The 26729-nt window shown below is 37.0% G+C and overlaps 1 protein-coding gene across 1 annotated transcript; it reads right to left on the bottom strand.

Moving 5' to 3' along the window:
- Positions 1-873: 873 nt before the first annotated feature.
- Positions 874-21164, bottom strand: LOC149933536 (32 kDa beta-galactoside-binding lectin-like). Its single transcript, XM_090155422.1, has 9 exons — positions 20950-21164; positions 9973-10061; positions 7903-8104; positions 5834-5962; positions 5370-5458; positions 3435-3759; positions 2236-2310; positions 2076-2164; positions 874-1519 (listed from the first exon to the last, which is right to left on the bottom strand). Exons 1-9 carry the CDS (start codon positions 21013-21015, stop codon positions 1192-1194), a joined length of 1392 nt encoding a protein of 463 aa, XP_090011548.1. The 5' UTR covers positions 21016-21164; the 3' UTR covers positions 874-1191.
- Between the last annotated feature and the right edge of the window lie 5565 nt (positions 21165-26729).

The raw sequence follows: 26729 nt of genomic DNA, 5'->3' as shown, positions 1-26729 counted from the left end.
AAGTGTTCAGAGCTTAAGAACGTTTACAGTTGATATAAATCTATTAACAATAACTAGTCAATACAGCATGAAGCTGTGGGAGCTCTTCCCCCATCTAGTGTTAGGCGCCACAACTAAACATTAATAGTGTTTCACGTACATAGAAAACCTTTTAAATGTCAGGTAATTTACGTTTACTAAAATATAGGTTACAAGTCGCTAGTATAATTAGGCCTATGGTGGTGCCTTGGGTATTTGCCTAGCTTCTAATAAAACACAAATTGCAGAATTTTGGCTTATAAAAAAGTCAGGGGAAATCGGTTAAAGGCGGCGAAATTGAATCTTCCGCCGCTCTCGTTTCGCTTCTCCCATGACGTAGTCACTGATCTTAAATATTTTCGGTCGGGCGGTAACAGGGTTGCCAATTCAACCGGTAACCAACCAACTAAGCCAACTTCAATTCGACTTGTAAAATACATTTGGCGTTTCACTTTCACCATGCTTTCACAAAAGAGACAAGCCTGTGCACACGTGTTCGTAAATGAAAAATTTTATATGATTTAAAGGTAAAATTTTATCTTTTTTAAACTTTTATATAACTTTTACCGAATAAAATATAGTCTTATTTTCGGCACCGCTTCAAAACCAAGAGACAAGGACTAAATAAAACCTAGTTTTCCATTCTACGCTCTCAGTGCTATTACTCCTTGGGGACTCGCTGATCTGCTTTTATTGAGACGCCTATAGCAACCCTTATGTATTTAAACGATAGTTTTATCAAATTAGGATAATTGAACTATTTTAAATGTAATTTGATTATTCCAAGATTATGTTTTAGATGCCCGGTATAACTTAGCGGGGTGGCGTGGATTTTGTTTCGGGGGAAAACACATCTGACTAAATAAGTTTTTTTAATAGTATAACCGTACATTTCGTGTTCTCGTGGCCACGTCACTACCATAGTACCATTACCGAATGGAAATTTAGAGTTCAATAAAATTGAATATGAGAGATTGGAACAATCACAATATTAAAAATGAGGTTTATTGACAGTCAAGAGGGAAATTAATTTACGAGGCAATTATCCCCAGTTACACTTATATTTAGTTGTTGCCCGATAAGAAAAATAAAAATTATTTTTTTCGCATTGCAAGTCTAGTAAGGTATAATATTTGAGGAGATAGAGTCAACATTGAGAAAGCAGTATGGACTTTACGAGACGACTACTCTCCTGACGACGACGTCACCGTCGGCGGTCACGTGGTCTGCCCGCGTCAGATCCAGCCTGGGCGGGAACTCCGGCATTGGACTTCCGTTGATGGACGTGAAGATGCTGCCGTCATCCTTGCAGACGATCTGCATTTCGAAGGCGACGCCTGGCAACAAGAGATTGTCCTCGGAGCTTCTGACTTCGCTTCCCCAGTTGCCGCCTTCTCTGCTGTTGAATATCAAGTCACTGGACGCTCCGCTGAAGCGAGGATTGAAATGGTACATGATATCCGTGTCCCCAGTGGCGTCGCTTTGAAGATTAATTGCAAATCTACATCAAAAGTTAATGTATTAAAAAGTGTCTGTGTTATAATATCCCAAGAATAGAGGACAAAAACCCGAAGGAGAGTGAAATAGGGGATGGAAATTAAGGAATTATATTAAAAATAACAGAATATAAAATTTAGATGTTTGAGAAATAGGCTAGTTTTGGGCAGAAATTCAGAAACGACAAGAAAAGTGAATATTATCAAATATATTTGTAAATTTTATAAAAACTTTTCGTATTTAAATTTCGAGGGTTCCAGCATTTGTTTTGAGAGTAAATGACCCCAGGACTACCATTATGTTCAATTGCGAAGGAACCCCTCGTTAAATTCGTTTACTAAAAATTGCTCTGTTATGGTACACGTCTCAAACTCGTGTAAATGTATGGCTCCGCGTATTTTCAATTGTTCCATTATTGGTACACCCCATAAATTTATATGTAATGACTAGTCAGTGAAACGTAGTTAAACCACGCCCAATAACCGTAGCTTTTTAAGAGCTAGTTACCGTACTTCCTTTAAAATACGCGAGCGGTAATAAAAATACTCGAGAGAAGATACCTATCAGGTTCGGTGCCAACAATGCCAGAGATGGAAACAACCCTTCCAGCTCCTAATCCGCCCTCAATAAATTGAACGAGTGGCATGGCCTGTAATTGAAATAAAGAAGGTATTACTTTATCACCAGAATCCATTTGACCAAATTGATGACAATTCTTACTGGATGAAATACTTGCAACTGAGAATTCTGATAGTCCCTTTCAGATTCGTCGCCACTTTGAGGAGGAAGTTTTCTCTGCGAACATATATTTTTTTAATTATGAGTATTAAACGAAATACAAAATAACCCTTCTTATAAATTCCTCTACTATTCCTTCTTTTAACGAGGATTTCAAGAAGAACTTTCCCCCCTAGCGGCGTGACCACGCTATGGTCAAGACTACTAAATGAATAAATACTCGTTGTGAAGACTACTAAACGGTCTGCTTAGAAGATCTCTAGGTCAGTCACACAAAGATACTTCTCTTATTGAACCCGGGAAATTTGGAAACCAAGGCTTACTCATTTACCGGTTAAATGTTTAAACAATACTTTGTGTACAGTGAAATAAAGATATCTGATTGATTGTGTAAATTTTCCATTTATGATATTATTTTTGGATATATAGTCTTCTTCAGGTAGGCTATTTTAGCTATATACAGAAAATAGACCTACAAAAATGAAGTGAACATAAGCGAGTTTTTTAAATCAAATAAAATTAACTGTTGCATGTCCTACGAATGTAGTTCTATAAAGTAACATTACGACAAGTTTAAATAATGTACCTATATAGATGCGCGTTAAAGTTATAAAACAATACCAAGGATGAATTAAGGTTCCCAGGAACATTCTAAACCCTACTGTTTTTGATTTTTCTTCAAACTTCCACACAGACGTTTTGTGATTAAAAATGAGACGAACTTTCACTACTAAGTGTGCGAGTGTGTTCACATGGGCTAATGCTATTGCCCTACATTCTTGAGTACCTGAATGCATTCTAGCGAAATCGGTGCTTGCTTATAGCGTCGTAGGAATACTTCAGCCCAGCCTTAAAACAGCCCAAGATCTTGTTCCACAAGTAATCACGTGACCACTATGAGCATCTTAGTGACATGACCGCCAAAAACCCGTTACCATGGCAACGAATACGTTCTTTGTTTGCGTTGACGGATTTTTGTACGAAAGACTTGTGTATGAGTTTAGGTTTCCACAACCAGAATAAGTAAATGCAAAGTTAATTCTATCCGAATTCAGCTATCGACTTCCAACTTTTTTTCGGCCCCTTGGCAAATTACGTAAAGCCCGCAGAGGACGTTCAAGGTTATGTGAAACGAGAGAAGTTTGAAGGCGGTTCGCGGTGAAAAGGAGGGGTCCACTTACAGCGATTGTGTTAATTCGTATGTTGTGCATCTGAACGTCGCCGCCGATGGAAAGGACACAAGCATTCTGCATGTCTAAGCGGTGCGGGAACTTGATGAATTCGACGCCGTCGACCCAGGTTACGAAGCCCTCTTTGGTGACCCCGAAGTCCAGACTGAATCTTTGGTCCGGAGCGAAGGGAAAACCGCCAGACCTGTCTTCGTCGGTGTGCCACAGCTCATCCACTCGGGTGTTGCGGACCACTTGACCGTCTCCAAAGCGTGGGTTGAAATGGAAAACTATGTCGTCGCCAGTGCCGGGACCACATTGGAGGTTAATGACTATTCTACAACACACATTAAATTCAATTAATGAAAATAAACAAGGAAAAAGCCTGAATATGCTATTCACAACATGATTACAGGGAACGAAGCGTTTATAGCGAATCCTTTAGAGGTTCATTTTAAAGCTTTAATTTTTACTAGATGGCGTCAAATTAATCTTTTGGCGCGAAGGAAATGAAGTTTTAAAGATTTATTCCAAAATAACTATTTTAAGCGATGTTTCATACAGAAATTATAAACAAAAGTTCAACTCATGGAAATAAAAGAAACGCGAGAAAAGGCATATTTTCCTCGGTTAACAATTTCTACGTTTTGAACTGCCTCCGTGAAAGAAACCTTTCCCTTGTCAAATGTAAATAGGTCTAAAAGGTTGGCTCATGAGAACGTGTTGGTCTCAGCTCTTTGGAGATAACCTTTTGGTTTGGGGATTAAAGGTGCTCTTGACGTCACAAGCAGGGTTAGACATAAGGATATTTTTTTAGTAGTCACCCTGACTAGTGAGCCTCCTTTATTAATTTATTTTAGTAGTCACTGACTAGTGGGGGTAAAAAGGGGGTATCAAACAAGAAGGGCAACAAACAATTTGCTTTACTCGTCAGAATTAAATACGAGTTTATTATCCCTTGAGTTACGTGTCTTTTGCCGATCACAATTGTTTTTAAAACCATGGATGATGAATTTATGAGACGCCATATTCGCCATTATTGATTTTTCACTAGTCAAATTGACTAGTGAGTAGGGTGGTTCAAAAAAATGCACATATCGAAATGTTTTGGTGCACATGGATTTTCTTGTTCATTTAGATGAGAACATGACCCACGAAAAATTTTAAGTAAATTCATTAATATTTAGGACTGCCTCAACGAGGTAAAGTTTTACCACTATGAACTAACCCATTTATAAGCAAAAATCAGTTATGTCACTCAAATACTTTACTTGAACGAAACATTTAATATTTATTACTTATTTAAGTTTTTACAAGTTTTATTATAGAAATAAGTACCGGTACACAATAAAATATTTGCCAGAAAGCCCCACTAAACCAAGTCATAACTGCTGAAAATCACAAGTTAGGACCTGGTTTTGTGGGGATTTCTGCCAATTATTTTATTGTGTACCGGTACTTATTACTATAATAAACCCTGTGTAAACTTAAGTAAGTAATAAATATTAAATATTTCGTTCAGTTAAAGTATTTGAGTGACCTATTTTTTTTGTTTATAAATGGGTTTGTTTATAATGGTAAAACTTTAGCTCGTTGAGGCAGTCCTAAATATTAATGAATTTACGTAAAATTTTTCCTGGATCATTTTCCCACCAAAATGAACAAGAAAATCAATGTGCACCAAAACATTTCGATATTTGCATTGTTTTTGAAACACCCTACTAGTGAGCCCCCAAATTTTGGTTAATTTTAGTTGTCAGAGCATTTATTTTAGTAGTCAAATGCCGTGACTATAATGTCGTATGTCCAACCCTGGTCACAAGCTGCAGAGAGAGAGAGAGGGGCAACTCGACATATTGTGACGTCGAACGCAACTGCCCTGGGCGAAATAAGCTAAAGTGTATGGCGCGCTAGAAGTCATCTGATATAGATGTAAAATGAACGTACCTATCTGCATCACTAGTTGGAGTTCCGATCAGGGAAAGGAAATCGCCCACTCTGACTTTTCCTGGAATACCTAATCTCAAGTTCCTTGGCTGCAATCGAAGAGAGACAGAAGAAATGTAAAAATTTATTTGTTTATTTATTTCGATAAAATATTTTTCAGTCAACCAAGTAGCAAGAATGAATTAATTTTATAATTAGGGACAATTAATGACTATGTTGAAACGAGTTTTAGCGATGCTCCCAATCCACCTTACGATCTAGCAATATGCCCCTCCCCTTAAAGGCCATTAAATCGGCTCGGGACCTCATTGGTTCCCTAAAACTGACGTCTTTCGCCAGTAATTCCAACACGCGGGTGATTTTTCATTCCCCAATCTCGTAAAGAGACCCATGATATCGTCCCAAGATAGTCATTCTCCCCAAGTGTAAATAGATACATTCTTAATGTGCCAAAGTGTACTCACGATGGTTTCGATGGGAATATGTATGGACGTTATGATTAGGTCTCCATTGATAGTCAAGTGAGTGACGTTGGTTAAGGGTAGAGCATCACGGTGCGCGAAGGTCGCAAATGGCTTCCCGTCAATCTCGATCTGGCAACGCGGAAAACGGGAAAAAAGGTTAAAAACGTAACTTAAGTTGTCGAAGGGTAATCATCAGGTGTACAAATCGTAGGTAATCACGAGAATTAACTTAAGGAAATCACCGGAAACATTGGCTGCGTTTAAAAACCAAAATCCTACAATAACCAGATACGTGTGATCCTGGATACGCCTCGGCTCTTGTTTATCGTGATTTAAATGGATGTTGAACGCCAAACGGCGTAAAATTAATCAATAAAAATGGCGGATAATGTGCGCGTTTATTAACCTATCAGAAAACCTTTTCGTTGAACCGATTAATTCGATAACTATCGTGATGTCACAACCGGAAGAAGAAAAAAACGTTGAACAACTAGTCTGTTTTTTCTGATGCTTAATTGGTTATGAATCAGATGGTTTGTGAGAAATCACAGAATGGGCACACTAGCGTTTGAATTTTACTAGTTTCCCGCGCGGGCTCCGGAAAAAGAGCTCGAAAAATTCCAGAATATGATTGGTCGGAACTGCTGCAAAGCACGAGGTCGAAAGAGGTGGAACTATTGTAATTTCACGAAAGGGTTTTTCAAACCCCGATGTGACCCTTTAACAAAAATTACTGTAAAAACAACGATAAATAAGTCTCTGTGGTGATCATCTGTTTTAGCTCGGACGTACGCCGATATCCAACAGTGGAAAAAATATACCAAAAGTCATAATTTCAGTACACCGGTTTTTGGGGCTCATCTATGTAGGAATTCTGGCTAACCTCGTAGGTCAAGTTGATTACTTGTTTTACCAGAACTGCATAATATTAACATTTACCTTCGCAGGTTAATGCTGCTCCGATTTTATATTTCAATTCGCCTAATACGTAAAATGTAAAAACTAGACTAAGTAATATTTTTCTTCTCTAATAATTTTAGAAAGTTAGTATACAGTATATCGTATTTCCCTCGCACTTTTTTCCCCGGAAAATTATTTCGAAAAATGAGCGGGAGCCTACGAAGGTACGTGTTTCAAGTGAATGACATTAGCGGTATAAGTATATGAGTTCTTATCTCTTATGATTTTACTGATTTTATCAGTTCTCGACAATTGCCAGAATTCCTACATAGTACTAATTATGTGCGTTAAAGGGAGTAAGAACTAAATCTAAAAATCGTCCGCTATCACACGCTATGACCAATCAGCCTTCGCTTCGGTCTCACCTAGTAGCAGAAATATGAAATTCGTTGATCCACCATCAATATGGAAGTTCATATTATCTTTAAACGCTTCTACGACCCTTGGTACTGGTGACCTTCAAAATGCCGAAACGGGTCTACTCTAGCTGACGTCATTTGGAACTTAGTAATCGTTTGATGTGCTTACCTTTCATCTATTATATCACTTATGTCTTTTTGAAATGTTATCACCGGCACTATTAGCTGAACCATTTTTTGGATGGGGCAAAAAGTAAGCCTTAAAGGGAATATAACCGTCAAGGGTTCCAATATTGCACGCTCTTTCGTATGGCTTTTACATTATCAGCGCTACTTAGTAGTTGATGGCGTCGCTAATCCTTAAAAATTGTTCTCTTTCGAAAAGAACGCGTTGGAGGTTATATTCCCTTTAGAAATGTCTATGGTTGAGTTTGTTAAAATATTTTCCATGGTTTAATTTAAGAATTGTAATATCAAGAATGCATTTGGAGTAACGCATAATATTTGGGCATTCGCGGAGAGTGAGAGAGCTTCTAATCGTGCTGGGGTGTCTTCCCCTTACTGGGAGAAAGGGGGAAAGAATACCCTATGGAAGGCGGAGGGGCGTGGCTTTTATTCGGGAAATCACGAGGCCTACAGGGTATTCTCCACTCACCCGAATATATTCTATAATAATAAGCGACCTTTAATGCCATTAATTAATAAGTTCATTTTAATTGAAAGGAAGTTAGTTATAGATAGAGAAGGTACCTCGTAGTTGTCGGAGAAAGCGCTGAGGACCACCAGGAAAGGGGCAGAGGGGGCGAAAGGCATCCCGCCGTCCGCTTCCTCCACACCCCAGTTATCGGCCTGGCGGGTGTTGCGAACCACCACGGAAGACTCCGCTCGTGCGTCCAGATGGAGATATACATCCGCCTCCTCACCCGAGCCCCGCTGTAGGTTAATGCTGACTCTGCAACGACACCAAAAGTTCAGTTTAGAAGAGAAGTGTCCATCTAGATCAGTGGTGCCCAAATGTCCCTCTTCAAGGAACGCCATTTCAAGAATGTATTAGGGACCGATTGCCGCGTACTGGAATCAAAGTCCACACCACCGGAAGCCGTCAATATTATGCCCTACGCCAGCGTCCACTGCCCGGACAGGTGACAGAACAGCCAAGGCAGCGAGAGAACCCTACTGCTGACGGTCTCACCTTCGACGCAAGCCGCTCAACCCAGCAGAAGGTGCAACAATGGGGTGACCAGCCCCCACTTCGCACACAGCAGTGGGATTAAGAATTGATGCTATAGCAACTCCAGCCGACACCCTACCTACGTATGGAAGGTGCCAAAGCCCTTAAGATATGGCTCCTAAAGGGGAACGACGGGCACTCTGCGACCCAGCGTAACCAGGCACAGGTGGAACTGGAGAACCCGATGGGCTCCACAAGGCTCTAAAAAAAAGGAAACTCCTTTTCCTTAAATAAGTAAAATCAGTCCAGTAAGTCATTGGTTCAATAAAATGGAAGTCCTCCGACTCAATTGAAGCGCACGCCGCTAAAGTTGTTCCTTCCCCCTTCTCGGGGGAAACTTGAGCGTAATCGTTGTACAAGCCTGTAGCTTTGATTGTACCATTATTACCATATGTCACATAATCACTCATAGGTATACCATAAAAGTATTTTCCCTAATGAAACCTTGTTCACGGCATATGACGTCACTTACATCTCCGTGGCGAAATACGCGTCATCAACTTTACTGATGGGAAACGGAAGTTGTTGAGAACTCGCGCCAAGGGCGTATCCAGGATTTTATTTCAGGGGGGGTTTTGAGGGAAAATTTCAAGGGGGGGGGTTGCTGATGGAAGTTTCACTGATTTTTATTAGGCACCCCCCCCCCCCCCAGTCATCACCATTTCGGGCGGGGGGTTTGAACCCCCAAAACCCCCCCTTAAATACGCCCTTGACTCGCGCGTTTCTGGCTTTGCAAATCTAACGGTTAGCTCGTGCCTCGCGATCACGTGATTTCGTTTCCATGGTAACCCTTTCAATATCGCAAGGATTATGATAATTTTTAAATTTTTGGGTCCGCTTAATGTATGTTCCGTGTAAAACAAGGTCTTATTGAATCTTCTTCTATGGAAATGTTATACAGAGACATACTTATGAATAATTATGTTACATACGATTGTACTAAAGACGTTTCGTAACTAATTAGATATTTAGAATTACTAAAGGCTGTAACTCAGTTTCACATGCCTGTAATCCGTAATTAAGAAGCGGTTAGCCCAACGATGAGAATTTGTTATGCATTAGTTACGATACTTAGTCGTTCAATGCGACAAATTTACTGCTTTAAGAGTTTTTACGAGGGGCTAGCCACTTCGAAAAAATTGAATACCGGTTTTGCAAATATTTCCATCATTTCCAAGACTTCTCAACATTTACAATATTTATTAATATTTTTTACTATTTCTTAATATTTAAGATATTTCTCAATATTTCCAATATTTCCGATATTTCTCAGTACATTTCCGATATTTTTCAGTATTTCCGATATTTCTCAAATATTTCTGATATTTCTCAAATATTTCCGATATTTCTCAAATATTTCCGATATTTCTCAAATATTTCCGATATTTCTCAGTACATTTCCGATATTTTTCAGTATTTCCGATATTTCTCAAATATTTCCGATATTTCTCAAATATTCCGTCGGATTTCTAAAATTTCCTATACTTCTTGTGCATTTCTAGATTTTCAGGTATGATTATTTAGATTTCTCTCTAGTCATAGACCCGCTTGTTAAATTTGATAAGAAAATGAAAAATGAATAAACTCACCGTTGAAATGAAGAGGTGACCATTCCTTGAATGTAGATCTTAGTTCCGATGGCCAAACCACCGGGTATAGAGTTGGCATGAGGGAGCGGCTATGGGGAGAAGAATACACCATGAAGGAAAACAACAATTACAATCAAGATCTATCGCTAAGTGAAATCAATATGGAGAAATATATCCGTATGAAATGGTGAGAAACAGGTTTGATTGGGTTCGGGATCAGTTCTCTTCTGCGACTAAATCAAAAGGGATATTTGCGAGATTCGTTCTGGCGACGTATGTTTGCGGTACATTCAACATCTCAACCCGGTTTGGCACTAAAGGTAAGCCTAGTTGTCAATTCATTTTCATACCAGAGCTAGAAAGCGTGGACGATAGCTTTGGCGCGTGATGCCAAGTTGATCCGAGATAACGGTATTAATAGATCGTGACCTCTAAATCGTTGGAGACACAAAAAAGGTACTCGGATTCAAGAGTGAATTTTTGCGTCGAAGCCAAATTTAGAGCGCAGGAATCCCGGTGCCGCGCGTCCATTTCAATCTTGTTATTCGCCAAATTTACATACATTGGCTGATCAAAGGGAATTTCATTTGTTCGAAAGAACTCCGTTTTTCACAGTTTTCTTTCCAGCCATTAGATATTCTTACTTTGTCTATTTGTGGAAGAATAATTGAATCTTAATCGTACTTAGAGGCGTTCAACGGGACCATTAAAGGCCCGATAACCTTCATTGTCACCAAAAACATTACCGACCTGATTACGTAGTTCACATTTACGACGCAAGAGGGCTTTGTGCTGTATGTAACTTCATGTAACGATGCGAAAAATCTCATTCGTCAAATAATTTTTGTTTGAGACCAAGGCCTATTTAAATTAAAATGTTTTCGTAATGAAAACTCTCGCTTACTTCTTCGAAATAATAACAAACTACTGAATTGGAAAGTAAAAATACTAAAAAGGTAACTATTTTGAAATTTGAGATCCAAAACGCTTTTTCTGTGATTATCTCCATCAATATAACTTGATACATATTCTACCAACAAAAAGATACAAGCTAGTAATTTGTCTTCAGTAGCTGAAGCACAAAGTTTATACTGCCTTTAACAGTCATTGTTGGTAAAAAATTTCACATAATTATGTCACACCAAAATTAGCAACAACGAATATTTTTTAGTATTTTGTTCATCTCTTAAGGGATAAGTATCCGTCGAAGACGTAAAAATAAAACATGTATCTTCGCCAATTTAAATCCTCACAATTGTCAAGATCAAGACAACATTTTTTAAGGTCGAATTCTCCATTTACAAAAGATAGCATATTTGGACACCTCTGATCTAGGCAGTTTTCAATGTGAACGATTTTCCCGGCAAGTCGTACAGCACATTAACGTTTTATCTAAAATCGTTAATTTGGTACTATAATTTTATTTTTTCCCCACTGGCAACACTGGGCCTTGGACTGATTAATATAGAGATATTTGGTTGTCACTGAATTTCTTTAGAAAGAACGAAACACTATAAACAACCATAATAGTCACTCAAATTATTTATCACTTTTTGACAAGACTAAGAGACATAAAACGTTAAAAAATCAACTAAAATCCATAAAATTCCGATTTTAATAAAATAATATACCTTTTTTAAAATTGAAATCAACAACCCTAGCGCTAATGCGTTTTTCATCCCAAAATCGTTAAAACCGGTGACGGTGCATGTGCGAAGACATCACAAGGAGCGGCCATGTTTAGAAAACAGCAGTTGCTTCTTTTGTTTTTAAAACATGGCCGCTCCTTGTGATACCTTCGGGAAAGAGTTAAGAGAGCCGAAACGTTCCTGGATTAATTAGACCAAGGCTGGGTTTCTATGAGTGCCTGTGTACGCCAATAATGAGTTTATTTATACTTACAATTGATAGTAAAACTAAAATTTAATAATTACATTCTTGGGTACGCTATATTCAGGCTTTGCAAAAATGTATTCATGTGAACGGAGAATATATATATACTTACAATTGTTAGTATAACTAATTACTCATTACAGAAATAAAAACCACGCCCCTCCGCCTTTCCTAGTGTAGTATTTCCCTCTCACTGTCGGTAAGGGGGAAGAATCATGAAAACAGTGGCTATAGTTGTGCTTATATATTCTCTGTTAACATTAATTCATTCTTGGTCGTCGGCTCCAGAGATGTTATTCCTCAATGGACGAATTTGATCTAGTCTAGAATAATCATGAATTTCGCAACCTTTATTTTATAAGCTTCCCTCTGTATAACCTTTCAATAAAAATAATTCAATGAAACTGTTTCACACGAAACACGTAATAAGTGGTCACCAAAATGGAAAATTCTTATAATCCTTGCGCTATTGATTTTAAGTTCAGATTTCTGCCACTAGGTTTAAGAAAACAACATTTCGTAGCTCCCGTTGAAGAAGTCGCATATCGTTCCTTTAAAAGGAATTTTACCTCTAATATTTGTGTCACCCCCAATGGGCTCCAAAATTGGGATCTCCCTCGGCGTTGCATAACGGGTTGTAGCAGAGGTAATCCCTAAAATCAGGAATCCATACCTCTACTTGGAATGCATATCCTGCCGTATCGCGTATGGTAAGATCACTCCGACGGCTTTGACCCCGCCTACGAGATAAAAAATCCCCTCTGCGCGCGCTCCCCTCTCACGTAGTTGTTTGTTAAGTTAACATAGTGACGACAAAAAAACAGTCAGCCACATCGATACGAAAATCTGCCGTGACAAGCATTCCAAGTAGAGGTATGGATTCCTGCTAAAATAAATGGGGTCTTCAAAAAAGAGGCCATATTTCCTTAGGTCAAAGTAAGCTAGCAACTTTTAACGCCTGTAAATCAGGTAAGAGGGGGGTGCCAAGCCCTTCATGCCACGTTAGCCAACAGCTCCCTACACTTACTATTACTCCACAATTCTTATCGAGAGGGGTAACCGAGGAACTCTGGATAAAACCACTTTAACCAAAAGTAAATATTGAGATAAAGTCTAATACTATCGCCTCGATCTGCGACATCTTATTTTTGAGAGGTAAAAAATTATTGGCTTTGGTGATGCCTTCCCCCTCGCCACTTTTCAGGAACATTAAGTGTATCGATGTACTCAGCCGCGATAAAAATAATTAGCTTTAAAATACGTGGATATTAAACTTTCGTTCGCGATAATTTGATAATTTATTTTCCAAAATAAAGTATATAAAGCAGATATATGATTGAACGAAATTTAAAAAAAAATACGACTTTTTAAAATAGATACACATGTAACTTAAATCAGTGCTCTTAGTAAGCCTAATATGATGTGATATCGCGCTAGCCATAAATTTATGTCATGTGGAGTATATTACAAGAAAATGAATATTTAAACGGATTTAAAACTTAAAAAGGTAAGAATTTTAAATGACATTAAAATTATACTTTTTTCGTGGTTTTTAATTAGTTGACATTCAATTCCATAGCCAGAAAAAGAACATATTAATTGGTTTCATAAAAAATGACTAGCCAAGGGTTAAGTATTGAAGCATTGTTGAAGAATTATGAAGATTATTTTTTCAAACTGGATGTAACCTCTAAAGCTATTTGCGAGTCGTTGCTGATGGATGGAAGTCTTCAGCAAATACTACATAAACTATGCTTAAAATACATTTTTATTCACTGTATTAAACTAATCAATTAATTAAAATCTTTAAACGAGGTCTAAACGAAACCGAGCGCGAAGTAAAATACTAGGCTAGCGTTTCTGAAACAGAAGCGGACGATTCGACCGAAACAATGATGTGTCCCAAAATTCCAGGGAATGCACTACTTTTCGCGGGAAAATATGTCGAATAAAGTGCTTTTCTATTGGTGGAAAAAACCACGTGATCGATAGCTCTTTAAAAAGGGTGTCAAGCATGGTGGAAGGTCAAATCTGAAGGCACTATTAGACTTTATCTCAATATTTACTTTTGCTTTAACCAGTGAAAAGAAAACTTGTAAACTCAACACGGAAGGAGTTGTTCCGAGTTTTCACCCCCTGAAACAAGCCGGGGTCGAACCCGGCTCCTCTTTATGATGCAAAGCACGGAAATCGGTAACGCAAAACCTTTCATTTGAAAACTTCCGGTAAAGTAGAAGCCAAAACTGAATTGAACGGTATGTCAAACAATTTTAAGCATCACATTGATTGAGCTAATAGAAATAAAGCACGTTCCTAATATGGCTAACAAAATCTTGTTTCAAAAACCAAACACAAAGGTCTGTTGGAATCTGTTATAGATTCACTCAAATTATACATATTCATTTGTATATATTATTAAAAATATTTTATTTTTATTTATTAATCAAGAATTTGGTCACTAAGCTAGACGCTTATGTTCGGCCGTACAGTTTACTATAATAAAGGCAAATACAGGTTTTTAAATATATTAATATATATGAGAGTGAAGATTTCTTTACAAGGAATATTTAAACTGATGAAAAAGTCATTTTCAGATTATTGAAAAACAATGGTATTGGGGGGGGGGGGGGCGAATTGGCAGAAAACCTAATAATCGTCTCAACGTAATCATTATCCCTAACATTGTAAGTGTAACTAAATACATTTTTTAATACTTATGATTTTTGAGAAACAACATGATATGTTTTGAAGTTTGTCTACGACCTTAATTTAATTAAAATCGTGTGACTATTTAAAGGGAATATCACATGCAAAGCAATCTTTATGGAAGACCCCTTCAATTTTTCAAATTTTCCTGTACAGTGGCGCCAAACATTTCTAAAATCAAAGGCAAGAGCAGCCAGAGCTGCAAACGTTGGTGTTCCACAACAAATACCTGAGGTTATATTCCCTTTAACGAATGATCCACCTCGATTTTAGGCTCATGACCGCTGAAATGGACCAATGGAACAGGAATTCATAGACCCAAGACTTTCACTACCAACTAATATTTCTTATAATGAATAATAGCTAAATCAGACAAGCCTTTCACAAATATTACAAAGCTGTAATTCAGTAGGACTATTATTTTTTATCAAACTTCCTATAACGTAAGTTCTGGAATTTTCAGGGTGTATACATAAAATAGAAATATCTTTATTTTTTTAAATTTCAGAATCATCTCAAAATTTTTCACGGTTTTGGAATTTTTTTACCGATAGGTGGTAAACAAAATGTTTCAATGAAAACGTTGGAGTCATTCTCAAAAACCTGTTAGTAAAATGGTTTCGCTTAGAAATTGACCTATTTTTTCACAGAGCTATGAGGTCATGGAAAATAACAAGTTGATATCCCCTAAAAAGTCAACACTTGTTTGTATGAATTCAACGGTTCGAAGATTTTAGTGATATACAATTTATTAAAATTCCATCCTCTGCTGCGATGCACAATTAGTTGACATATATTGCCCGTTCTATAAGACCTTGGATAATTAACGCTCATTTAAAAACATTGTATTAGACTGTTTAAATATTTTTAATTATCCGTTCTGCTTAAATTTCAGTAGTTTAATTTGTATTTCAAACATCGCTAATCTACTCGCAACCAATATCAGTCATTCAAATCAAGTATGATTTAATGTCAGGCATCTATGTAAGAATTATTTTTGGTGAAAGTAATTGTAACGCTACTCCGATTAGTCAAAGTGATTCTTGAGCCAAACTTGTAATGGCCAAATATAAATGATTCAATAAAATCTTTGAACTGTTTAATTCATACAAATACGTGTTGATGTATCCTGGAGCGTAAGATCAGACATATTACATTTCAAAAACTGCTTGTTATTTTTCATGATATCGTAACTCATTGGCAAATGGCCCAATTTCGAACGATACCATTTTATTTTAGGGTATTCAAGTATAACCAACATCTTATCATTGAAACCTTTGTCTACCACCTACTAGTTCTGAATACAAAACCATGAAACATTTTGATATTTTCCAGAAATTTACGTTATATACAGTTTGAGATAAATTTGACAAATTTGAGAAAACTTCTATATCTGAGGTAGCCTACTTGAATTGAGTATATCTTTAATATATATATAATGACATAATAAATGAAAAAATTTACGTTAATTATTCAGTTTTCGTTATTTCACTGTGTACAATTTCTTCTTTCAAAATTTAACCTATAAATGAGAAATGTTTTGCACTCCTCTCTACACTTTTAACCAAGCCAGTGGCGAATTAACTTTGACCTATTACAGAAGGCTTTGGTTCTAGCATGACGAAGCACCAGCACAACAATACAGTGATGTTGTGAAACATCTAACCACCGAGTTCCCTCAGCGATGGATTGGAAAGAATGGTCCAGTTCAGCGGCCGCCAGGACACCCAGACCTGAGTGACCCTCTCGACCTTTTAGAGTTTCAATCCTAGGGTCCAGAAATTTGCCCAAAGCATAAGGGGACGCGAGGCTGAGCTAGCACAAGGTCAAGGTGGTCTTAACTAAGCTGAAGCTTAGGGACCCTGGTAGTAGTTTATCCGCCATGCAACCTAGCAAATAGGTATTCCAGTTTGAAGAGCAGGGGAATTTAAAAAACCTTAGCCACAATTTCCTAAAAAAGTTTCAAATAAGTTTTATTGATGTTTTATGAATTAATTAAATATATTATATTTAAATAGGCTGGACCTTAAATTTATTTACAACAAAACTATATACAAAGTATAAATTTTAAAATCTCTTAATTTTTGTGATATATTATATGGTAATCAACGATAGTTGAATTGATTAAATATATCAAACATAATTGTGTACCACAGTAAATTCAATAAATAGGTTTTTAAAACAGGCTGTGGAAGAAACATAAGTGCTGGGAAACACATTATCTAAACTTTCTTAAGACATTACAGACTAAAATAAGGTGTAATAAATAAATAGGTAGTATAATTTTTACATTTTAGTTTAAAATCGGTACATTTTGAGCCATGATACCGTGTACATTGAAAAGTAATTAGAACCTGGCAAGGTCCATATCTTATTTTAACGTCCAAGATCAGGAAGGCCTAAATGGGCGTTCTCGACCTTGAAAATTGAGATCTTCACCTTCAAAAATGGCGATCTTTTAAATTGGAAGTACCCCTGGTCTAAATGAATACTTCTCTCGAAAGATATTTTACTTCTGGTTACAAAGGTTGTGCACCAAGCCAGAGAATCGTTAATGAAACGTGTACATTACCGGAGCAATATCACGAAGTTAATTATAAATTAACACGACGGCATTTTTTTGTGGGAAAGACCGAACCCCGCACGTCGCTGATTAATAAGTGTGGTGATACATTCTTCTCTTCCCACATCGTGATGCATTCATTTCCTCTTTCCTTAACTTCTCGCATCCAGTGTTGCCAGGTATAAGTCTAGCCCGCCCAAATGGAAATGAAACTAGCCCAAACGTCCCCCAACGTTATAAAATTACGGTAATCGCTCTGTAAATCATTCCGTAATCGATTAATAAATTGGTAATATTTGTAATCGCTCACTGATTACGTAATCGGTGAACCGAAAAATATGAAGTCGTTAGGGCCTAAACAGAATTGTATTTTTAAAAATATCCATTTTTTCCCAAATAATTTCATAATTATTATCATATGTAACAATAATCACTCATAAGTATGCCATAAAAACGTTTTCTTTATTGAAACCTTGTTCACGGGATATGACGTAAATTACGTCACTTCAAACTCGATGATGAAATATGGATATGTTATATTGAGGCATGCTTATAAGTGATTATGTTACATATGATATTATTAACAATAATAATTATTTTAAGAAATTTTACTTTTTGAATATTAAAAATAATTAGTTTAATTAGCTTTTTCAGTTTACAGGTGTCTCTATGTATGAAAATATAGTATTTGTTTAACAAGAAATAAATAGAAAATGAGATGACGATAATAGCAGAGTTATTGATCATAATAATCTTAATTCTGTCAAACAAGTTCAGATATCCATCTCTCGTTCCAGCATTTTATCCCCGCACCATTATTTTTAAAAGAAGCCAAATCAGGCGGCTTTCCCGCCCAACTAGCAACTCTGGCAGTATCCTCCTTGTTGGCCCACAGGTTCGCCGCGTGTGTGCGTCGAATCTCCCACGCAACGTATTCTTATTAATAGCAGCATTCTTTCGAAACTGGTTTCCCCGCGTCGTTTAATTTCACTGTCGGCTGAACAAAGCCGAAAGGTGGGTTCCTTATTATTATTATTACTCCCCCCCCCACCAGCTCCTACTCTGACTGCTTAAAACGAGATCTTTGAATAAATTATAACGATGTTTGAATTGTTAATTTAAACCGCCTAGACTATATTGTATAATGAGATCATACAAGACCTTTCGAAGGTTTTGACCAGTGAGTCATCAAAGTGTACAATTGGAGAATGTGTTTTCCACGAACTTCATATTTCACTAGTTTTTAACTAGCGCCAAGCATTCCTAGTCCCTGTTCAACCTAGTGATCGAAATGTGAAATTCGTTGATCCACCAAAAGTGATTATTAGCCTAGCTGATTAAAGCTCCCATTAAAGGACCACAGAATTAATGTAGAAATTCGGTCATATTTGATTAGTTTTTAAGGTAACTAGCGCCAATCACCTTTTGCTTGTTTTAAACTTGGTGGCGCAAAAATTTGAAAGTACATATTCGCTTTAAAGACATTTCCGGTATTGAAAGGAAAATTACGTGTTTTCAGTCCGATGGGATTTAATACTCGAATTACAATGGATTCGTAACACCGACTCTTAGAAGTTGTCCCGAAAAATAGCTTGTAAATTTGGGTCCACGAGCTTGAGTAGCCAGAAATTCATCAAGGCGTCGAAGAAGGAATGCAAATTTAGTACAGTCACAGTTACCCCCAAAAGGGGGTTTGGCCATGGCAAACTCCCCTTGTCTACGGTACTGTAATCTGACGTAAATGAAATTCACAAAATGATGTAGGACTCGACCTAAATATTCAAACAGTTACGTTAAATCAGGGTGTCACTTTTACAAATATACTTCATTTATATTTCTGTATGTACTAAATTATGAAAAAATTTATTCTATTTAGTTTCCTTTCCCCTATATCGTGAAGACTCACTTCACATACGTCAGAACGTCGTCTGTTCAGTCGAATGGGATACGAGACGACATAACAGACGACGTTATGACGTATGGGAAGTGATAAGAACAAATTATCGAACTGTCAATTTATATTACTTTCAATGTAGCTCAACTTGCTATTGAAATCATTTTAGATTTCATTGACTCATCATTAAGGTTTGATTCTATGACCAATATTGTGAAATATTTTGGATGAAAAACCATAAGCAAAAGTAAAGCCAACAAAAAAAGCTATTTTGATTGAAAAAACTATATATAGCACAGGGAATCCTTATCTCGAATATCAATCCAAGATGGCGGCCTTTGTTTAGGTCCACCATCTTTGGTACAAGATGGAGTATTTTAAGTATAAATTATCTTATTTATAATAGCTGAATCAGATGGTTATTTGAGAGATGCTTCCGCATGACGCAATATAAAATACTCGACAGAATTATCCACCATCTTGAATTTACCATGGCGGCCATTTTATCTTAGTTAATTTATTTTTTATTTGTAAAATCAGATGAGTTAAATTTAGGTGCAAACTTAGACTTAAAATGGTAACAATCGCCATCTTGTATTCAATATAGTTAAAATTTAAATGTAGATTTAGGAACTTTTATTTTTTTGGTGGTCATAAGATTACTTTTGGCGTGCCTGTAAAACTATTTGTCCTAGCCTGAGTTAGAACCAAAAGAAGTGTCATTAATTTGGTCTCTTCGAAGTGAATGAGTCTCCATCTATCGCTAAAGCTATTTAAATTGCCAATATTTCCTAACGGCTCAGTTTCAATTTAAGAAATTGTAGAATTGGCTCTTTAAAGGGATTATTTTCTAAATCTAAAATGCGTCTGCTACACAGCGGCACAAATTAGGTGATCCACAGTAAATAAAAATATTTATATTCTCTTTAAGGAAGTGACAACGCCCAAACCTTGGAATACGCCTAGGCTCAGTCAAACCACGTGGGGAGATAGGCCTTTAATTTGCGCATGAATCATGAAAAATGACAAGAATCGAAATTATAAAATACTTCGAAAGGCCGCCATACATTCCAAAACTATCAAATTTATATTAAAATAAGTTGTCACTCGTGTAGGTTATTATTTTTCATTATTTAGTCTTATTATTAGAAAAATAATTATTACATTTTTACATGTGTAATATAATTTTCAAATAATTTCGATTTTTTTTTGTGAATTCAGCTTTATATTCCAATTGTCAAATATTGTTCATACTACTGTTAGGTTTTGGAGCATTTTGTAGACTTTGAAATTCTTAATTTATTATGGTTATTAAATGTATCATTAAAAATATTTGTTGAATATTACTTTAAAACGAATAATATGTACCTAAATATGGCGCATAAAATAGCTCATAACTGTCGTACTTGACAAGCCAGGAAATACTTAAAATACTTTTACGTCATTACAAATGCCTTATTGTAGATAAAACAATCAAAGCTTTTCGACATTTGAATTAATAGAAATACTTTCAATTATCTGAATAAGTAAAATTACTTATCTTTATATGAATAAGTAACATTACTTTTCTTTATTTGAATTAGTAAAATTACTTTATATTATTTGACTTGGTAATATTACTTTATATTATTTGACTTGGTAATATTACTTTATATTATTTGACTTGGTAAAATTACTTTGTTTTTGTTAATATTACCAATAATTTTTACCAAAAACTAAAATTAATTTATTATTATATTATTAGCAATTTTTGACAGACAACTGAATAATAAATTAATGTTTGAACCCATTATAAATTTTATCGCGAATACATACAATTCCAATGAACAATATCGCTACAAGTGTAGCCTCGACTTACAATTGTTAGTGCGCATAAATAAATGACGGACAATAGAGATTCGGACAATGTAAAGGTACTCACCGGATTCAGGTAATGTAATCCGTCTTGCGCGGCGGCTGTTTGAATTAGCTTACTAATTAAAGACATGGCTGTTGGCAATCAACTATTACGATTAGCGCAAAATAAAATGTGCCGGCGAAATAAGCGATCGTCGACGATAATTTGAAAGCGACGCTTGAAGCGAATTTGGGGAATACGCCTTTGAAGAAACGAAATAACCGGCTCCGGCTCAGCAACGTGGATGGATGCTGCAATTTCGACAGAGATAGAAAGCTCTTTCTACAGTCTCGCTATAGACGAAAAAAGCCCAAGTCGGGCATCCCACGGCGCCGCAATGTCTTACGTCACTGACGTAGGAGGCTATTTCTTCTTTCATCAGGACTCGCCCGCTTATCAAAGCTAAAATAACGTAACTCCAAAGTGACCATTTTGGGGGCCGTGACCCTACACGCCTCCAAATTAGTAGATCGACTCCGATATTCAGTGGCTAAAAATCAAAAAGGCTGGTTTACACCGCGACGGTGACTGACGACGCAAAAAAAAATACATTAGGCCTATTATAACGACGATGTTTTTGGGTCGACGCTCGCCAGAGTGCCATTTTTGCCCTAGAGAAAACCAACCTTTAATTTGTGGGGACACATTTCCCCTACGTCATAAGGTCGTCTGTTTCGTCGTCTTCACCTCCACTTTCACAAGCTTAAAGGGAGTATGCATTTACATATTTATGATGAATCCACGAACTTCGCATTTCAGCCACCAGGTTTAACAGAAGCAGTGTTTCTTTCAGGCATCTCTCCGGGGGGGGGGGGCGATGCCAGGCGTGCAGGGAGTGCTACGCTCGCCACTGGATACCGGCACCCCCGGATGTCTGGGAAACCCCCCGAAGAAAATTTTCTGAAAGATACACTGAACTGAAGATCGGGTGATTGGTGATATTTAAGTTGCAAACAAGTGTAGCGCGTCTTATCAGACGATTTTTAAAATTTGAATTCTACTCCAGACCAGATAGGGGGGAGGAAAAGTTTTATCCCCTGAATTTCGGAATCGATCTGAAGCATCTTAGACAGATGGAGACCGGCTCAATGGTTCGTCTGTTCCTTAAATATAAGTTTCATTCCGTTTCGTATCGAAGTCCGAATATCAGATCTAAGAAATAACATTTCATCTTTCTTCCCGCTTTAAGAATTAAGACTTCATAAGTCTATAACAAATTCTATAAGTTTGTCACTTTGGGGAATATTTTACTGAGAGTTAGTAACGGAGTGAATCATCACAAGCAGAAAATCTTCCCCAAGCGAGGCGTTGTCGAAGTGGACGCAAAACGGCGCCGAAGCCCGTAATGCAGTCTGTCTTGTGAATAGCTCTCGGTAAAACTTTTGCATGTGAAGAATAAGAAAAGTCACACTTTTGTAAGAATATTATACACTTATGGTAACTCCGAAGGTTTTTAATTAATATCTTACGAGATAAGTATCTGTCTACTCCATAAAAATGTAACATATATGCCTTGGCAGTCTCGAAGAAGGTTCAATGGAAGAGATTTTCCGGTGAACTGCGAAATTTACTGAGTGTAGTTCTCCGCCTATCGATGAATTTATTTATCAATACTATGCAGTACAAGGAGATTTATACACTGCGGTACAAGGAGATTTATACACTGCAGTACAGGGAGATTTATACACTGCGGTACAAGGAGATTTATACACTGCAGTACAGGGAGATTTATACACTGCAGTACAGGGAGATTTATACACTGCAGTACAGGGAGATTTATACACTGCAGTACAGGGAGATTTATACACTGCAGTATAGGGATATTTATACACTGCAGTACAGGGAGATTCATACACTGCACTATAGGTAGATTTATACAGTGCAGTACAGGGAGATTTATAATTCGGTCTAAGTTTACATAGCGCCACGCCCGAAGTTTATAAACTGCTAAATTTTCGTCGGATAAGCTGAAGATTTGCCATGTTAAAAAAAAGCAGAAGAAAAACCAGCAGCTTAGCGTACTTCTCGCGTTGGACTGATAAGGCTCAGCTGAAATGCCAAAATTGGGAATTAGACCATTTGTAAACATCAGCCGATATAGAGAGAGATGTTTTTACATGTTTGAAGGCTGCGAAGTGTAAAAGATTTCGACCGTTCATGGCGTCGAGTACTCAACTTTAGAGGGAATATAACTTCTATTATATCTGTGACTCCCAAACGGTTCCAATTTGGGCCGCTCCCTCCTATGGCTTTTGACATTTTCGGCGCTGCTTCGTGGTTGATTGATGACGCAATCCCTCAAATATGTATGGTGTTTAGTAAAGAACGCGTTGGGTGTTATATTCCCTTTAAGCAGTATCGCTATCTATAGCACAATTACGATTTAATTAAGGCCTAGCGCGCTGAAATCAAAATCTGTTGTTTAATGTAATCCAATTTTTACGATGTTTTTCTCAATAATGATTTAACTGTTTTCACTTTTTATTTCTATTTTTAAATTTCACAATTTAATTTGACAATAGCTTAAAGGGATTGTTTGAATTTTATAAGATTCCCGCGCGAAATAGGGCTACAAAAATATCAGAATATGTTTGGTATGAAAGAGAAGATTTATTGCCAAATTTATTCGTACGCCGACACTTTAAATAAGTCAACGTGGTTTGGATTCAATTATTTAGTTTTTTAAATTAATGAAATATTAGCTAAATGACTAATGTCAAATTGAATCTGATAAATTTGACAAATATTTACGACTTTTTGTACATTTCTTTTTACAAGTAGACCTGATAAAATAATTTGTACTCTTCTTATTCAGAAAAAAAGGATAAAGCTATCAATTTATCGCAGCTGTTACTACGTTATGGCATCAGCTTTGTTTTGGCGATCCTCCGCCGTTCTTAGCCGAGTCTTTGAATACTTCTTCTTCTCGACTGAAAGTATTTTTGGAAAGAATCAGCGATGGGAAGAAAATCTCGGTTTGCAGTGGCGCAGTGAGCAGCTGCCTCGACCGAAGCGTGCTTCAAAACATCTAGCCAAGACTATTATTTTTTGTTGCCAGAAATATTTTCCATTTTAGTCATTCTCTGTTTATTTTTTATTTCGGAAATTTTGACAGCGTTCGATTTGATTCATGACATATTTTATCTTCTTTGATCAAATGGTCAAAATAGCCCACACTTAATTTTCATTAGGAACGTCTTCAAGCAGGGCCGTTTTAACCTTTCCGTAGGCCAACTTTTCGGACCTTTGTAGGTCCTATTATATGGAATCGTAGGCCCTAGGAACTTTGCCTAGTCTGCCTTATGGATAAGGTGACCCTGTCTTCAAGCACGTTTTTCGTGACGCTCGTTTATAAGTGGGGTCAGACCCCTACCTCCTAAATTACGTAACCAATACCCAAACCCCCTCTCAACTATAACAGCACCATAAAGCTTGAAATATATATATTTTTAATAAAGCCTATATTAATTTTAAAAGTTAAAAGGAACCACTTATGTACTGAAATGCAAAGGATGATAAAATTAGCGAATAAGTACTACTTATTCGCTAATTATATATTTATTTATGGTTTTACCACTAGAAAACTAATGCTAAACTAGTAAATGAGATAAAAATTGCAACTGTAAGTTAAAATATAGCATAATTTAGGTTCCGGTATAAATGAATCATATGTGACGTAATATTTGAGTGCCTCCCTGTGACATTTCGTAACACATTTATTCCCCACTTACTGCCTAGTATCTGGTTGTGGTCCTTGTCTAATCTTTATCTCTGGCTTGTTGTTGCGCCCCAACTCGAGGGGCTAACCACTCTTAGAAAGTCTGTACACCGGATTACACTTAGATTAGCACTGCCAAAGGCAGGGACTTCAAAGATTACGCGTAATCCCATTAGTACAGTCAAAGGTACGGCTCTGTACACCGATTACGCGGAGTGATCAGCCCCTCGCCCCAACTGCAGTCCCGTTGTCCCGAGTTTTTAGGGTGGTCGTTGAAACTAGCGTACAACTCTTTAAATTTAGTGATTTAGAAATTTTAATTAACTAGAATATATAGTAGTAAAAGACGGTTAATTACGTATACGGTAATTAAAATGACAATAAAAACACCACTTAATGTACGTAATAAGAGTTTTAATAAAAATTAAACAACGACTAGTTTCGCGCTCTCTACAGAGGCTCATCAACTAGTCGTGGTTTTTAGTTTTTATTAAAACTCTTATTACGTACATTAAGTGGTTTATTATTGTCATTTTAATTAATAACTAGAATATCTTGAAATGTTGAAAGCTCGTATGTTTAAAATGTGAAGAATACGGTGGTGGTTTTAGAATTTCCCTGCAACGAGTAGCCTCTTCACTAGAACACCCCCTCAGGGCCGTGCTTAGAGGTCTCGCGGCCCTGGGCGAAATGCATGGGCGAAACTGACGAGGAGACGACCCGAGGTGGTTCTCACCGATTTGGTTCAAAGTTGGGGGATTGTTAGACCTAGATGTAACATGAAACCCGTTAAAGGGAAAAGTTACACTGGGCTTCCGTTTTGCCATGGCAACCAAAAATGTTTTTGACAACATAAAGTAAGAAAAAGTCTATGTAAAATAACATGCGAAAATGACAAATTCTAAAATGGCGTCGGATTATTATTGGAAAACCCATAGGTCTAATTAACTTGGGCAGATAATGAAACGTAGAAAATTTCTGATAAACCGACGAATATTTACGGAACTTATCGCACGATGGGTTTTATTGATATCCGCCATTTTCCAAAATGGTGTCGGATTTGTATACAAATCTATAGTACGAATTAATTCGGGCAGATAATGTAACGTAGAAAATCTTAGGTTAATCGGATACAAATTACCTAACTTATTGCACCATGATTTATATTTGTATCCGCCATTTTATAAAATGGCGTTGTTTTTCGATCGAAATCTAAAAATCTGTTTACATCGTTCAGATAATGTAATGTAGAAATTTTAAGATTTATCGGCGAAAATATATGGCAGTTATCACGGCATAAGTTATACAAATATTTTGTAAAAAATTTAGACGTATTTATTCAAATTCGCTCGAGTTCACCCAATATGGTTTTTATTCCCGCCTATTTGTCCAAAGTAATCAAAAAATGTTAAATTTACTAATTTTTTTTGATTTATTGAAGTTTTGCATAGAATTTGTCATTTTCGCATGTTATTTTACATAGACTTGTTCTTATTTTATGTTGTCAAAAACATTTTTGGTTGCCATGGCAAAACGGAAGCCCAGCGTAACTTTTCCCTTTAACGGGTTTCATCTAGGTCTAACAATCCCCCAACTTTGAACCAAATCGGTGAGAACCACCTCGGGTCGTCTCCTCGTGAGTGTAGCGGCCCTCCGGTATATACATCCCTATGGTAAAATTTTAGCGGCCCTAGGCGACGCCCGGCTCGCCACCCCCTAAAGATCCAGTGTATCTACTAAGGTGGCAGAGTGGTCTCAGTTTACGAGTCCAAAAGCTATCTAGGGAACGCAAAAAAACACGATCAAACTCACACATTGAGAAACCGGACGTTCTTGCGCTAAAGCGTCTAACCAATGAAAAATGTACACAAAAAAATGCACGAGTTTTGACGGGTTAATTTATCCTTGCGTGGGGTGCAGTGTGTTAGTTGCTCCTAGTTCTGACTCTCCTCGGAAACTGCCGATATCCGTAAAACTAATTAAACTGATTGCCCTGTATGCGAGCAGTTCAATAAATTCGTCACTTCTATTGCATAGGCGATCTGCAGTATATTGCCATCTTTCACATATTATTATACAACTCTCA

Source organism: Leiobunum rupestre, chromosome 8 (assembly GCF_980474605.1).
Source record: "Leiobunum rupestre chromosome 8, qqLeiRupe1.1.hap1, whole genome shotgun sequence".
In the NCBI taxonomy this organism is placed as follows: Eukaryota; Metazoa; Arthropoda; class Arachnida; order Opiliones; family Sclerosomatidae; genus Leiobunum; species Leiobunum rupestre.
Note: the sequence above shows the minus strand (reverse complement) of the source record. Positions and strands in the feature narration are given on the sequence as shown.

Coding starts and splice junctions, on each gene's coding strand:
- LOC149933536 (XM_090155422.1), bottom strand. CDS start 21,015: ATGTCTTTAATTAGTAAGCTAATTCAAACAGCCGCCGCGCAAGACGGA. Junction 8,105..9,972: donor GTCACCTCTTCATTTCAACG/GTGAGTTTATTC, acceptor GTGTCGTTGCAG/AGTCAGCATTAACCTACAGC. Junction 3,760..5,369: donor CCAACTAGTGATGCAGATAG/GTACGTTCATTT, acceptor TGTGTGTTGTAG/AATAGTCATTAACCTCCAAT.